The 17,171-nt window shown below is 49.6% G+C and overlaps 1 protein-coding gene across 1 annotated transcript in view; it reads right to left on the reverse strand.

Moving 5' to 3' along the window:
- Positions 1-14,714, reverse strand: part of ACAP3 (ArfGAP with coiled-coil, ankyrin repeat and PH domains 3) — a 159,529-nt gene extending 144,815 nt beyond the window's left edge. The window contains exon 1 of the mRNA XM_037881109.2: positions 14,579-14,714. Coding sequence (XP_037737037.1) covers positions 14,579-14,625 — 47 coding nt within the window. The 5' untranslated portion in view covers positions 14,626-14,714. The remainder of the gene's footprint in view (positions 1-14,578) is intronic.
- Between the last annotated feature and the right edge of the window lie 2,457 nt (positions 14,715-17,171).

Consider the following 17,171-nt stretch of genomic DNA (forward strand, 5'->3'; position numbering starts at 1 on the left):
CTGTTGAACTCCAGACTCTGCTCCCTGAGCAGTGGGGAGAGGTCGGGGGACCCTTCTCACAGGGCACTTCCTCCACTCCTATCTCCATCAGGCCAGAGCCAGGCTGGTGTTTCACTGCTGTTTCCCCAGTTTATTTGTTTAACCCAACTTCCATTTCCCATCTCCCCCCCCTCCCCCCCCCCACACCTTTCTCTCTGCCAGATTCCAGCTTGTGCTTTTCTCCTCTGGCTGGGGCAAGCGATTATAGGGCTCTGTGCTGCCCTTTTCCAGCGTCACTCTTTGGGGGGCGTTCTGTGGGCCCATGGCATGCATGTTGGGGGGAATGCCTGGGAGCAACATTCCTATGGCAAGTGGCAGATCCTTTGTTGTGTGGGCCTTGTCTGGTCTCTCTCTCTACCTCCTCCCTTTGGGCTAATGAACATATGCTTAGTAGGAGGCAATGGTCTTGGGGGGATTGTGGGCCTGCTGCAGCCTGGAGATAACACACGGGCTCAGGTGTGTAGTTGTGTGTGTGTCTTGGTGATCTAGAAGGGAAAGCTCCTGCATTCTGCAACCAGGCAGCCCAAATCCCTCTGCCTCTAACAAATAAGGGCCTGAGCCAGACCCTGCCAATCTTCCCATTGACTTGGGATCAGGTCCTAAGCTTGCTGTAGCAATGTTCCCAAAGGCTATCTGCGCAGTCGAGACCTCACACTTATGTCCATCTGTGAAATGGACGTTTCGTTATCGTTCTTGTTCATAGAGTCTAAGGACACCTACATGTAAGTTATATGTACCATGATGCAGCATTTGAATTCGGCCCACTGAGTCTACATTAATATAAGGGAGTCTTGCATCACCCCTGAGCCCTAGGCTTGCTCTATCAGACCTGTTTATCGCACAGAGGCAACCCCCTCCTCTTCGAATCTTAAAGCCCCCTCCACACTCCGAGCCCTCAGGCAGCACAAGGGGAGCAGGGGCAAGGAGGGGGAGACAGAGGGCCTCCTGCTCTCTCAGGGCTGTCACATAGGTTGTTTCTTACATCCTCTGGCTGGGTCACAGTGAAGGGACAAACCCGTACTTCCTGCCAAAAGAGGGTTTGACAGAGAGGACAAAGAGGGGCAATGTTGGCGAACAGAGAGCAGGCTGTGGGAAAGAGCTCTGTTTCACTGGTGCTGGAAGAACTCAGACATGCTTAGATGGCTGGTTTCTGCTAAAGCAATTACACGCAGGGCGGTACTACCCCAGCAGAGCTCGGGCCGCTGAGAGAACTTGAGTTTTAAAAAACTAGCGCTCTGGAGCCCATGGCTATAAAGGGGCCCCAAAGCAGGACACCAAGTGTGTGTGTGAACAGCTTAAGGTTTTACCTGTGCCCCAGAGGCAAAGAAGTTATTACAGCAGCTCTCTAGGTGCATAGAGAAATTCTACTGTGCATGTAATATAATCTTAATACTTACAAAGAACACTTGCATCTAAAATTTACACACGCAGTGAAATGTATTTTCAGCCTGATCGTCAGTTTCTGTCAGGTACCGTCCTATCATCGGTGCTGCCAATATTTCCTACTACGCCTGCCTGTTTATCAACACACGTCTCCACTCCATTGATGTTGGACACTGAAAGACACTACAGTCTGTTTGTACCAGTATGGCTAGAGGATGGGGCTGTGTATACTCACCCATACCTACCTACAGCTACCTTGTCTTTGTTTTCAGAGACTACACACACAGCTAGAAGAACGACTCTCCTGTATGCATGCACACCGAGAGCTGGGCTTGCCCATTCTCCTGCACATAGGCACGGGCTGTTTCCATGAGCGATAATTACCATATTTTTTATTAGAAACAATCAAGTCGTGCACTCGCACGATGTGGCAGACCATGTGTGTGCTGGGAGGGGATTATCTCACACTCTGATATTATATAATCTGTTTAGACTGTGTCACTCTATACTTATTTAGGGAATGAATGAGCACTTCACTCTGGGATGTGCCACCCGTGAATTCTGACATCACTCCTTTAATCCATTGTAATAAATATACTGTATTATCCCAGCTTTGCCTCTTAACTGTTCCTTCCTCTCGTTCTACACACCATCCATTAACTATACTAGAGTGATTAGTGGGGGGGAGGAATCGGAGGGGAGGGTGTATGGGTGTGGTTTTTTTCCCCCCTTAGTAAATTAAGTGCTGGTTAAATGTGCCAGACTGACTGCTCATAGGTCCTCACTTACCCCCAGATTAGACACAGCAGCAGAATATGCTTCCCTGGCTAGCATCTCTTGCAGTTAAGAGGCAGGACTCAAGTGACGCACCCTCTTGTTTTCTCTGGCGCTCTAGCTCCCGGACTGGTTTACATACTGTGCTGTCTAGTGTCAACACCCAAGCTTTTCCCTGAGTTCTGGCTTGGACTTCAGTGTCATGGCAGGAAGTAGGGATGAGATAACCCTCTAATGAGGCTCAGATTGGAGAGGAGATGACCCACCTTTGGAGCTGAGACTCCGCACCGTGGGGGCTCTCTGCTGAGAATGTCAACAAGGGTGTGGGTTGTAGTTGCAGTTCCTGGGATACAGAAACCAGCTGCATGAGCCCCTGTTGTCCAGTTTCAGCTGGAACTCCCTAGAGCACAGCCCCTTTCAATTATCTTTCCCAGGTCCTTCTCCCTGCACTTAGAAACAAACCAAAACCTCTTCCTTTCAGCATGAAATAGGAGGCTGGAGAAGACAACCAGGAACAAAGATAAAAGGGGACTGAACAGATTTACATAAAACAAAAGCTCCCCCCCCGTAAGTCAGAACTTGCTACGCCAGCAGAAAGGAACATTTTGCTAGGAGGTCTGTGTAGGAACAATGATCCTGCCTCCTTTCAGGGACAGCAGCTCAGAGGCGCTATTGGTTCATGCAGCAGTATGAGAGGTTACCACTTTGACGTCCTACAGTTTCATCTCTTCTCTGCCCTGGCAGCCACCTGCTCAGAGGCACAGGGGCCAGATCCCCTTTCACCTCAGTTCTCACCCCATGTAAAACCTACACTGTGTGTAACCCTAGAACAGACCACATGCTGAGCCCACCCCTGGTAGCACAGGGACATCGGCCTTCACGCCCCTCTTCTCATCCATCCGGACAGGAAGAGCAGCCGTGATTTCCTCTCCGTAGTAGCTCACGTTGGGTGTAGTATTTACCCGGGGGAGGGGGGTAGGGATAGCTCAGTGGTTTGAGCATGGGCCTGCTAAACCCAGGGTTGTGCGTTCAATCCTTGAGGGGGCCATTTAGGGATCTGGGGCAAAAATTGGGGGTTGGTCTTGCTTTGAGCAGGGGGGTGGACTAGATGACCTCCTGAGGTCCCTTCCAACCCTGATATTCTATACCCAGGTGCTTTCCCCTCACTGGTTTGTGACCAGTGGTGATGGGTGGGGTGGCTGCTGTTGTGGACAGCCCGGTCTGGACCCAGGGCCAATCCGGCCCTCCGTTTGGATGGGACGCGCTGAGGAGTAGGGAGCCTGCCCCCACCCTCCTGGGAGACCTCAGGTACCATCACTACCCTTGTTCTGTCCATTCACGTGCCCCTAAATCACCAGAAAGGGAGTGGAGGCGAGGTGAAGGCATACCCCTATGTGGCCCACAGAGAGGGAGGCAGCCTGCATTGCCCCTTTGGCTATTGCAGCTTGAACAGTCCGTCCCCAAGCTTGCCCTGTGGGGGTGCATCTTGGCTCTGTCCCTCTCCGCGGGGCTGTGGCTAAGGGTTGCAAACCAGCTCCTTGCGCTGGGTCCTGGTGCTGCCCAATCAGTCACACGTGCCTTCACCTGCCATGGAGCTTTGCCACGCCAACCCCCGGCTGTGCAATGGGGAGACCCGTTTGGAACCAGGCAAGCTGCACGATCTTCAGCAGAGCAGACCCTGCAGCGCTCCACGGTGCGGGAAGGACTGGTTAGAAGGTGGCTGGCAAGCCAAGGCCTCTGTCCATTACATTGGTGGTGGTTTATGCCCTCCCCAAAGTTGGGAAATGCAGATCACTTTGAATGTAAAGCACCAAATTCTGCTCTGTTACCGCAGGGCAACTGTACTGCGGTGAGCGAGCTAGAGTGCGGTAGCAGACAGCTGGATTTGACCATTGGAGTCTAGCAAGGAACCCCCCTCCCCCACCACCCATATTTCAAACAAGCCTTGCAAAGAGAGGAACCCAACCTCAGACACCAGGGAAACCACATTAACCGCACCAGGAAGCAACCGCAGCCGAGTATGCAACAAACCACTCAGCGATAGGGCTGCTGACAATCAGACTCTGAATATAGCACCATGGATGCAGCAAAAAAAGTCAGGGAATCGAGCACTCTGGGCCTCTCCGAGGGCTCCCTGCCTCTCCCTGAAACACACCCGTGTTGCTTTTTCTCCTCTTAGAGCTTGGTGAAGTTTTCGAGGCCTTGTTTCTTTGTCTCCGATAACCAGCCCCTTAACGTTACCCACCCAGCCACAGAATAATCACATTTCAGACCCTCAAAGGCAGCTGCAGCCTGGAGGTCTCAGCGCAGACGGCGCCTGGGAACGAGAAAACCGAGGGCTCCGCCAGCCTCCCTTCTTCATGAAAAGAATTAAACAGCTGAAATGTCATAGTGTTGCGAAGCCAGTGTTTAAAGGGACAGGAACTTTTTAGTAAACCTTGAAGGCTCCAGCAAATTGTCACTCCCTTTTCATTGGTGTGGGAGAGCAGGCAAATGTGAAGGAGAAGGAAAGACAGATGATATTTATTATTAAATAAAACGGGTGAACACTGGGGTGTAGAAGACGGAGAGCTAGCATTGGCTAGAGAGCCAGGCATGGCATGGGCAGACACTGCCCCTGCACAGGTCCACTGTCCTGGCCTTGTAACACCCCACTTTGCTATTTCACCTCTTGAGAGCAGGGGAGGCCAGTCATGCCGCGGGCAGCAAGCCGCGATTCGGCCGTGCGTTTAATAAAGCCAGCGGCGCCAGGACCCAATGTTCAGCTTGCAGCTCTGATGACACCTCTCAGCCTTGATGCTGTCCCTGCATCCCCAACCACCCAGCCCGCGTGCCCTGCCCCTCCTTGGAGGCCCTGCGATGATTCTGCCGACCCAAACTGCCCTGTCAACAGCACCAAGCTGCATAATGGCAGCGACGTGACGCGAAACACTGGTAACGGGCCACAAGCTCCCATTGCAGAGGCTGGAATCAGCCTCTGGAACTCTACTAGCTTCTAGGGAATTTATTCCAGCATTACGCTGGTGTGGTTGACAGCAGCATCAGACCCACGGTGCTATTTAACCCCGTGAAGCCCACTGGGCTACAGAGAGGCTCTGATTTCAGTGGGAGCAAGAACAAGCCCAAGCTACACATGAACGATGTTCCGCAAAATGAAGTTTCATTGAACCGTTGCTCTCTGTACACACTTGGCTTTCTGCAGTCCTTTGAGGGACAAAGACTGGAACTCGGAGCCTTTGCACGGTGCCAGGATAATGTGTAAAGTGTAATTATCAAGCCACGGAGCAGCCTCTAAAGGGGATCACTGAAACACACATGGTTTCAATAGCAGAGATAAGTTAATTTCAGAGTCTCCCAAACTCATCACCTCTGGGTCTGATTAACCTCATCAGCTCTGGTTTTCACTGTTCCTCCTCCTCCTTTTTCTCCTTCTTAGTAACCTCCATCTTCAAACTTGCAACCTGCTTATATTTCCCTGTTGCAGTTAGAAAGCTGGCTACTTGCAAACTACCCCCACCCCCCCATCCAGAGCTTTGCTTTCTCTGTGTCTTTTGGCCATCCCATAAAACAAAGCTGACAGTTCCCAGATCTGTCACTCTCTGGAAAGCTTTCAGGGAAAGCAACCCAGCCTCACACCCTCAGCTTGCAATAGCCAAAGCTTGCGCTTTACAAAACCTCCTCCTGTGAAATCATTCAAACTGTGCAGCTCCCTCCTTGCACGTACATTACACCATCTGGTGGGACTTAGTTCCAGGGAGAACTAAGGAGAGAAGAATATCCCTGACACAAGAGACTGTCTTTGCTTGCTACATAGCCCAAGTGATCAATTAAATTCACCACATACATCCCAACCCACAGAAAGATATAACTGAGAGGGACAGCTACTAAAAACAAAACCACCCAGCTCCAGCTAACAGGCTGACCCAGAAGGCAACACCCTAGAATTAAGTCCAGTTCACACTTTAAACCTTGCTGATGTCTCCATCAATGTATGTGCTATTGCACACAAAACTCTTACGTTAAAAGAATGTTATTAAGATTGCAAAGTCAAATGTTCCAAAGTTAGGCAACGTTAATTGTGGTATTTCCTATGTATCACACCATTAAACCCACGATCCCAGGCTCCCAGGACAAGAAGTGAGTTACATAGTTAAAGACTTTGTATTGCAAATGCCCTGCTCCCAGTCCTGGAGAGTTTAATCTCAAGCACTGGGAACAGAAGCTCCCCATGCGGATCTGGAGCGTTGGGATGTATTATGGGGTTCTTAGGTTATACAGGTCCTTGGGTCTAGCATGTTTGGGCACTTAAAATTTCAGAGACCTACAGAGGAAACAGCTTACAGAGCACTCGGGGTGAATCTCCATTTATAGGGCCAAATCCAAAGCTCCCTGCTGAGTTTTCACCCAGTCCTCACTCTAATGTCAATGCGATTTTGATTGAGTAAACACTGAACAAGGACCTCAGGATCTGGCCCATGATAATGTAGACTGAAGGTCTTTGTTTTTCCGGTGCATTGCAGGATGCAAAGGGAAACTCTGAGGGCAGTGAACCTCAGCAGAGACAAATGCTACCCTCATGTGCCACCTTCTACGGCAGCCCAATAGTGGGGGGACACCACCTGACTGCACCAGATGAGAGTCCCAGTATGATCTATTGCAAATAAAATTCACCTGCCATGGGAACAGCTGAGCTGCGAAACAGCCTTCCTCGGAGAGGAAACCCTGAGGGTGGTGATGTTACATTTACTTTCCACACATCACATGACCAGCACGAACATTGTAGCTGCCATAGAAGGTTGCAGGTGGAGGGAGAATACACCATTTTGACTAGAGATGGGCCCAAACATTAATGGTGGATCCAGATTCCCCAGGACCCAGAACAACACTGGTAAAGGCCAGATCCAGGCCTGACTTTTACGACCCAGGTTTGTCTCTGATTCTGACTCCTTTGTAAAAGATCTCATGGAACAACTCTCTCTATAAGGTTGCAAGTCATGAGGCTGCTGGACTGCACCTCCAAGGTGCAACAGAGCCCCAATCCACAGAAGTTACCACCCTGTGGCTTCCAATGACCCCCTGGAAACATCAAGCATACATGCTATCTACGGTACTTATGTGGTCCCATAGTATCTGAGTCCATAACAATCTTTAATGTATTTATCTGCACGATGTCCCGGTGAGGCAGGGCAATGCTAGTATCCCCAATCTACAGAGGGGAAACTGAGGCACACAGAGGTTCTGTGACTTCCCCATGGTCACACAGGAAGCCTGTGTTGGGGCAGGGATCTCCCAAGTCCTAGGTTAGTGCCCTAAGCACTGGACCATCCTTCATCTCATACCTAAGTAGGGCCAAATTCTATATGCCTGGCATGCACTGAACTTGTTAAGAAATAGGTGTATGTATTTTGGGGCAGAATCTATCCCATAACCTATAACGCATAGATACAGTAACATGCACTGATACATACCTAGAAGTCAGGGCTGCTGAAAGTCCAGGTATTTTCTCTTACATGGCAAAAGTACTTCAGATCCTGAAGTAGTCCCTGCAGACCCTCCATGCACATACACAATTCCCATTAGGGGAACAAGAGTCATGCCCAGGCATCAACGCGAGAACACAGGGTTCGGACGCACCACCGCTCCAGATGTGCTGCAAAACTCATTGCCTTGACAGGACTCTCTCAAGGTTTGCAGCAATTGCTTGAGGTTGTAGAGTACTTTTGTCCTACACGACACCATAAACATCAAAGACTGTGCGGAAACGTCAGCGAGTGCGGGATGCCCCTGCCCAGCCTCCTTCGCGGGGCTTCCCATAGGGGGCGCACTCTGCCTGTGTCCCAGCCACTGCATCAGCTCCCAGTTATTTTAGTAATGACGTTTCAAGGTGCTGGCTTTAAGTTACATGGTTTGGGTTCATGGTTTGGCTACCAGAGACCCACCTCTCTGTACCTTATCCCAGCAGTTGAGATCAGCTGGGGCACTCAAGTTACAATCCGTGGATTTGAAATGCGTGCCGCTCTCCAAGGATTCTGGAATTTGGTCCCACAGAGCTAGCATTTATTGACTGATTGGCCATGCTCTTTACATCGGCTTTCTGGCCTGATGGGTGGAAAGGGGAAAGTTGGGAGGAAGGAGAATTTCTGTAGCTGATATTGTGACATTTTAGATTTTAATCATTTCTGCTGGGAGTTCAGCACCTGCAGCAGCCATAGGATCAGACCTTTCATAGAACCATAGAATCATAGAAAATCAGGGTTGGAAGGGACCTCAGGAGGTCATCTAGTCCAACCCCCTGCTCAAAGCAGGACCAATCCCCAACTAAATCACCTTTGCTTCGCCTTTGTCCATTTACATGCTAAGGGGATCACTGCTTTAGAAATGCAATGATAGCCAGATGGAAGAGAGAGGAGTTTAGATAGCCTCATGCTGCTTGTGTGAGGAAATCTCCTTCCTGAAAATACGCCAGCCAATAATGAAAACTTTATGAATTACACCCTGATTCTGGGTTGAGCTCTGTGCGGTTGGATCTCTTTGCAAGCATGAGCTCGTTGTACAATTGGCGGGCTTGTCTGTATATGAAACCTTGCACTGGTGTAACTCAATTAATTTCAAGTCAATGTAGGTCTTGTCTACACACACATTTGAACTGCTTTTAGTTAAGCCGGTTTCAAACCCACTTTGTGGCCCCTCATCTTTTTAAGTCAATTTAAACGAATCCAGAATAAACCTAGTTTAAACTGAAATAAGAGCATCCATGCAGTTTTTGGCGACGGTTTAACTAAACCAGGTGAAAATCATATCTTGAGGGAAATGGCTGCACCATTTATACCAGTGCAAACTCCTAACGTGGGCACTCTTAAATCGATTTAAACTACACTTATCCCAGCTACTCAAAACTGGTTTAATTTAGTAAATTACAACAGTAAGCGAGATCAGTGTAAGTGCAGTTTAAACCAATATGCTCTGGTACAAAAAGACCCAGGTGTAGACCAGCCATTAGTCTGCAATAGCTTGCTACAGCGGGAGCTGACAATGATCAGTGCACTTGGGCAAGACTCTGAGATATCTGACCGCATCTTTTGATTGATTGATTGATTTTAACTCTCCTTTGTTTGGATACTTTTCGATACTTTTTGCAATAACGGTGGTGTTTCTCCTGCATTTGCATGGAGTTGGATGATTCCCTTTTTTCTAAAGAGATCAGCAATAACACCCAGCCATGGCTGTAGACCGCCAAAGGAAACCCCTTAGCTTGTGCCCCAGTGCCGCTGCCTGATGGCGCCGCTACTCTGGAGAATGCGCTGGTTTAGGAGCCTTAGCTTCAAAGCTTGCCAATGGATTGCAAAGCTTCAGGGAGGCGGAGAATGGCGTTCCTCAGAGCTGTGTGCATGGCATGGCAGATGTGGGTATCACGTATCCTGTCCTGAAAGAGAGCGCTGTGGCCTTCGTGGAATTTTTTCCCCCTTTCTCCCCAGTGCAGGTCCGGAGATTGGGTGGGTTTGGGGTGGAGTGGGTGGCCAGGGCCGAGGGAGATTGCCTCTTCCATGTGGGTGAGATCCCCTTTTTAGGGAGTCTCTGGGGTAACTCCAGTGTGTACTGTGTGAGCACCCACTGTCCAGAGCTGCTGAGGAAGCACACCTCCAGCACATTCTCACAGTACCACAGCCTAGTCTACAAGGGGGAAACCCTGACCCCCTGGCTAGAAACTAGAGGGAACCTCCATCAGGGAGCCTTAGATGCCTTATGGGTCTTTCCTTCCCTGAACCCTCATGGGTTTTGCCCCAGGAAGGAGCAGTCCTTCCCCTTGGTTCTTCTGTGGGCCTCCCAAAATTAAGGCCATAATTTGACACCTTTATTCACACTGAGTAGCACCTGGCTCAGCAAGTAGCCCCATTGACCTCGGTGGGATTGTTCCCAAAGTAAGGTATTACTCAGCATGAGTAAGAGTGGCAGAATCTGGCCCTTAATACTCCAGCAGGAGTCCTGCCTCAGCAAGGACTGAATAAAGACCTGGTATGAGCCTCAAGATTTGGCAATAGATCTGTAGGTATCAATCCTAAAAAAAAGCCAGATCTGCCCCTTAGATGTGAACCCGCAGACTCACAGCAAGCACAGAACTGGTCAGAGATGGTTACTTTATAAACCAGCACGGATGAGGGCAGTAATGGGGGCCTTCATTCATATAATCTCGACCCGGGCCCCATTTCCTCTTGAGGTTCCACTATTGACAGTAACGAGTCAGAAATCTCTTCCTGTATTTCACAGGCTACCGTATTAGTTAAGCAATAAAAGGCATGCCAGATAGATGAAAGCGTTAGCATCTATTGGGGATTGCATGCAAATGCACTAAAAACTGGTCTTTCAAGGTAATTATGTTTGTTTACTGGAACTTGAGACTGTGCATGTCTCCACAAGATGCATAACAGGAATAAGGTTTACCCACCAATCTATAGCTCTGTACATATTTCACTGGGGGGAAAGCAGCAGCAGCAGCAAAAAGAAAAGAAAAGAAAAGTTTTTCCTCCCAGCAGATGGTCCCTATCAAGCATGAGGTGCCGGCCGAATGTTGCATTGAGTTGGTGGTGAGGAGCATTGTGAAGTATAATTGGATTTGATTGCCAAAGGAGGCTGGAAGCAGTTAGAAGCCTTATTATAGGATGCCTCACGATGTGGGTCTGTTCCGCGTACGTAGAGCTTCCAAGTAGCTGTTGTTTCTTCCCCTCATGTATGACAGTGAAAAAGATTTGCAGTGATTTAGGGGTCAGTGTTGAGGGCCATAAACCAGGTATAAAATAGAGCGTAATTGTCAACAGAACTGGGGAGCAGAAACGTGCTTATGGGGTTAACACTCGGATACTATGGTGATGGTGTCCGGTAGGAACAGAACGATGGTCGTTTGGTTCAGATGCTGGAGTGGGAGACAGGAAATCTGTGTTAAATTCCTCTCTCTGCCACAGAGCCCATGTGTGACCTTGGGCAAGTCACTTAATCTCTCAGTTGCCCTCTCTGTAAAATGGGGATAATAAGCCTAGTTTTCGCCCACCCCTCATCTATTTGGACTGTAAGCTCTTTGGCACAGGAGCTGTTTCTTAGGATGTGTTGGTGCAGCACATAGCACAATGGGGCCCGGATCCTCCTTGTATTGAAATACAAATAACGCATACTAGTAATCTAGGACCTGGTTGGAGAAATGGAAGGAGGAGGAAACGCGTCAAGCAGGGACTGTAGTCTAAACCCTAAGCAGGTTTGGGGAGGGTTTGTTTCTTTTTACCCCAAGCTTGAGTATGTCACTGTCCTTTTTCATTTACTGAGGGTGACTAGAAGTTTACATCCATCAGTTATTCCCTTCTGGAACTGCAACAGCTCCCTTCCCTCTCCAAACATCTCTCTCTCTCTCACCCTCTCACTGCAACAAGCAGATTGTGTCCAGCCATGTGGGAAAAGACTTCGTAATTCCATGCTTAAACAACTGGCTCTCGATAAAGGTCCAGCAGGGTAGTCTGAGAGCCATTTTGTTTTTACAGACAGAGGGGAGCGGGCAGCAAGGATGCTGCCTGCATACTAAGAAACCTGGCCGAAAGCCCACCCATGCTAAACGCTAAATAAATAAATAAACACATCAATCAGGCTTGACGTCACGCTGGAAAGGGTCACTGCCATGTGGAACAAGACATCTGGCCCATGAAGTCACTGCCCTGGAAAGATGCCACGGAACCATTCACAGGCTCTGCAGCACAATGGGACCTGATGAAAGCTGGAGGGAAAGTCCGCTGGGGTTGATTATTTGATGCTAGGTACATTCAGGTGAGAGGAACGAGTCTCCCACGCACACTGCAAAACCTTTCCGTGCTTCTAGCCACACGAAAAACTCCTGAGAGTCGAATGCAAAGCAGGGGAGGGAACAGCACTGCCCCGTCATCTCACATTGGCTCAGGCTATTGCACCGTATGACTTGAGATTGCACGTTAGTAATAGGGTTTGGAACAACCGAGAACAGGGCCTAAACTTTCAGCTACATTTAAACTGTATTGGGGGAAAGAAACCTCTTTGTAAAATCCCCTTGAACACAAGCACACCACAGACACAGGGAAATTCACACACACACACCCCTATATCCATTTCCACACAGAAACACAGGCATTCTGAGCATCCACACCAATGGATTATTGCAGCCATTCTAACGAACCGCACATTCCACTGGGTTTTTTTTTAATGCATTTAAAGGGCAACACTCATTTTCATAAACGAAAAGCCCTTGCACAATGGGATAACTGAGAATCAGCTCCAGCGACTGTCCATCCTAACCCCTTGAGAACCTTGCTGTTTGCAGGCTTATTTCTGCACTAGTGTCCCACCCACCACATATTTGCCATCTATTGTCTTTCCAGGCTTCTGTCAGCACCGAAGTACAGTTTGAGAAGCAGCAGGAGGTTATTAGCCTTGGAGGGTCTGATCTTTCTATTACAGCATCTATCCAGGATAGCAAGCTTCTGGTGCGATAGGGCATCAGTATCCATAATCCTGGAACCCTTTCCCCAGCCTATACAATAGCCTGATTTCATTACAGTAGGACGAGGATGGAGTCTTTTGTTTTGAGAGCCTGGGATTCCTTGTAAGAATCCCCAAAGAGAATGAATTTGATCCGATAGAAAATTATTCCCTGTCTTTGGGATAGCTCCTCAGCAGAGAGAAATCTGCATTGTTCCACTGACACCAGTTTACACCAGCTGCGGCTGGGAGCCTTTCTTTGAATGATACATGCAGGAGGGAGCTAAAGCTTTTTAACAGCACGGGGAAGCAAAACGAACAGGGCAGAATGTACAGAACAAAAATCACCGCCATGGAATTCAGAGCCTAACCCTGCCTTGACAATAGCATTTGGCCATTTATCACCCAGACCTGGGGGCAAAGCTTATAACTAATTGAAAAATCTCATCCATCAGCCCAGCCATTGCCTGATTCAATGGGGCTCCCTATTGCAGATCATTCGGTTGGATTCTGTTAGTATAAATACTGCCGCTTATTTTCACCCCCTTCCAGAACCTTGGGGAGAAGGGCTGACTTCTTTTTTTTTTTCTTTTGATTGACAGAATCGTTTAGAAATTGTGAACTGGCTGGACCAAAGCCCAGAATAGGGTTATAGTAATTGAATCCTTTATGTGCCTTCTCTTTGTAAACCGTCCCCGCCCCCACCCCACCCCCCACACACAGCAGACGACCTTGACAGTAAAAAAAAAAATCATTAAGAAAAAAATGAACGGAAAGGTTTTTGGTTTTGGTTCTGAACTCTGGTTAATTACCTCCCACTGGAGTTACAAGGCTAACCATGCGAGCTGTTCTTTGTCTGACAAAACTGGATTTCCATTGCCCAAGACTTCTATCCAGCCTCGGTTAGGGTCTCTGCCTGGATTTAGCCTGTGGTCAATCACAGAACTTGTCTGTATCGTTGGTGGGTGGACGATCAAAAGGCAACATCTAGCCACAAGGAATCAGAGCCCTGCTTTGCCTTTGATCACAAGGCAGCTGGAGAGCTGACACTGATGCATCCCCAGATGCAGGGCATGCGGAGGGGACCGTGGTCCTGAGGCACGCGTGCATCCCTTAGGGCTTTCTCATCCGCAGCCCCCAGCCATAGGTGCTGGAACTAGGGGTGCTGGAGGTGCGGCAGCACCCCCTGGTTTGAAGTGGTTTCCATTATTTACAGGGTTTACAGTTTGGTTCTCAGCACCCTCACTGTACAAATTGTTCCAGCGCCTGTGCCCCCAACCCCCCTGATCTAACCCAGACGACACCATCCTCACAATAAAGCCAACAATCTGCCTCGCGCTCGAGTCTTGCCCCTTCTCCCCCTCCATGTGCAGATACCCAGACACGCACACCCTCCCCGGATTACACAGGCCACTTTCACCCCCTCTCCCCCTAATGCGATTAGCTTTGCAGCGCCCCTCTGGCAGTCTTTCCGCGTCTCATCCCCCCTCTCCCTCGCCGGCTGCTCATTTGCAGGGGCTGTGCCAAGGCAGAATGCAGTCCGAGGGAAACACATGGTCCTTGTCAGGGTGGAAACGGGGAGTGGGGCTATGAATGACAGGACCCTATTACCTCCCACCCCATCCTCTTTGCAGCGTTTCTGCTGGAGCGCTGGGGAGTCTACGGATGATCCAATGGGTTCTTTCCCCATCTCTCATTTTCTGCCCTTCCATGATGGCTTGGCTTGGCAAGGCAGGGCAGCATGCATCGCATGTGTGTGCCTGGCATCTGCACGCACCTAGCGCTGGAGATGGAGCCCGGCAGGGTCGAGGGCTGCTCCTCTCCCCTCCATCCATCACCTTCCCCCCCCTCCACCCACACACACACACTGGGGCGCGGGGGGGAGATCCCTTACCGGAATCGGGGCGAATCCTTGATGCACTCCTCAAATTCCACCGTCATTTTCGCAGCTCAGCTCCGGGCACTTTTAATTGAGAAAGTTCATCTCCCGCAAAGAAAAACAACCCCCCCCCACGCCACACACACACACTGGATCCACTCTTCCAGCCGCTGCCCCCCACCCCCCGGCTTCCTTCCCCCTGCGCGGCAGGGGCCCCCGGTTTCCTCCCGTCCGCTGCAGTCCAGTGGCTGAGTGGAGCCGGGAACAGGCACATGCAGGCTCCTTCCTCTGGACTCGCCTGTCACTGGCTGTGGAAGGAGGGAGCTGGGCAGCTCCAGCCCTGCTGGCCTGTCACTGCTCAGGGAGCGTTGCCAAACTGCGCAGCTGCAACCAGGCTCCTTCCTCCCCCAGCCTCCGCACAGGGTCGCCAGTTTTGGTTGGACCTGTTCCTGGAGGTTTCATCACATGACATAATCTTTACTTAAAGATGAATCGTTCCTTCCTGGAGACGCCGGGACAATCCTGGAGGACTGGCAACCCTACCTGCGTATCGCTCCCCCACCCCCGCATCCTGCAGCCTTTGGGGCGCACGCTGAGCCCATGGGGAGTGCTGCGCCCTGGCCTCGCCTCTTGATCGGCATCAGAAACCTGTCTGCCGCCAGTCGCATCGCTCTGCCTCCCGATACTCCCATGCCGCTTGGCTTCTTTGTCGGCAAAGGCATCCAGCCAGGGACGGCCTGTTTGTACAGGACCACCAGAAAACTGCCCGGATGCAGTGGTTCTCAACCTTTTCTCAGTTGCAGACCCCTAGAAAATTTCGAATGGAGCTGCAGACCCCTTTGGAAATCGTAGGCACAATTTGCGGACCCCCGGGAGTCCGTGGACCCCCGGTTGAAAACCGTTGTTCTATGGTAATGACAACATTTTTGCGGACCCCTTAGGCATAGTCTGCGGACCCCCAGGAGTTCACAGACCACAGATTAAAACAAATGCCTTGATGGATGACGCCACCGGTCCAATGTCTCGGATAGCAGCCTGAACCCCGTGCTTCAGAGGGAGCTGTAATCAGACCCCTCCAGAGAAATGCAGGGCTCCTGGAGGCCCACTGCTTCCCATTTCACTGTCTTTAGACAGCAGTGAAACCATTTGAGGGGCCTCTGGAGCTCTGGGCCCCAGTACCATTGTCCCCACTTTCTCCCCTCTTGTCAGCCCTCAAACACAACGGGCCACAGATCCCTATCAGGGAACCAGGACATCACTGCAATGTCAATATCAAATAATCAGCCTCGCTGTTAATTCACTTCCGTGGATTTACTCCTGATTTTCACCAGTATAACTGAGATCAGACTCTTGCCCTTGTGTTTATGGCAGGTTGGCATTTCCCTTCTCTTCTCAAAATGCTGCAGGGAAATAAAAATGTGACTCGAACGGCAACGGGCATGTTTAATGCATTTGTTATTATTTCTGGGCAGTGAGGGGTGGGGGTTTGAGGAGAAAGCTCAAGAAATATCTTGCTGCCCACCCACACTTTCCCACACGGTTTCTGTTTCCTGGTTCGAAATAAGCAGGGCTAGATTTTCAGAAACCCGGGTTTGCGTTTTGAAAAGGGGATGTGTTTGCAGACTTGCTCATGCAATGATCACCCCTCAGTTCATGTAATCCTGGTAACTGGGTGGTTAAATGACTAGCTGGACGTGTAACTAGCAATCTGCATATACCGTCGCCACCATTCATCTTCACAATAAAATATGCCAGGCCCTGTACAGTATACAAGGTCCACTCCTGCATTACTGATGCCAACGGTAGAAGGATGAAGCTCAGAATTACTAAATCTAGTCTCTCATTTAAAAAATTCAGGGTTTGATGCTGCTCTCGGCCATCCTGGTGTGAATCAGGAGTAGCTCCAGTGACATCAATGGAATTACACAGGCGTAAAGCCAATGAGAGAGCAGAATCAGCCCCGGGAGTCTATATGAATGGATGAAATTTTTCACAGATCAAGTTAATTTAATCTGGCATGGATAAACTGGAATACATGGGGTGTGCTTAATCTTTATCCTCACCCAGTTAAGCAGCACAGACAGCAGAAGCATGGGGAGCCTTTTCTACACAGCAAAGCAGCGAACCGTACAGATTGTGTCATTGTCACATCATGTCACGTTATCCCGATTTCAGATTTTTAAAACAATTACATTTTTTTTAGGTATAAATCTCCATATACCGTATAAACAAATGAATCACAGACAATGTGGGCTTGAACCAAAAAACAAGAGCCAAATGACCCAAAGGGCTGGGGAAATTTGGATCCAAATCAAAACTTCATGAACAGGCTTTATCTCAGTAATGGGCCAAACCAAAAACTTGAGGGAATTCAGTCCCAGTTCTGTATGCAAACACTGCAGTGAAAACCTAACTCTAGACCAGTGGTTCCCAAACTGGGGTTCGTGAAATGTTACAGGGGGTTCTCGGGGAAAAAATTCCCTAATGGCAGACAGAGCTATCCCTAGGGACCCCGGACAGCCCAGGGCCAGCAGCCCGGAGCCCCTGGACTTCCAAGAGCTAAGCAGATTAAAGCAAGCATGTCTATCACACTGAGGAGATTTAACCT

The sequence above is a fragment of the Chelonia mydas genome, chromosome 18 (genome assembly GCF_015237465.2).
Source record: "Chelonia mydas isolate rCheMyd1 chromosome 18, rCheMyd1.pri.v2, whole genome shotgun sequence".
Taxonomy (NCBI): Eukaryota; Metazoa; Chordata; order Testudines; family Cheloniidae; genus Chelonia; species Chelonia mydas.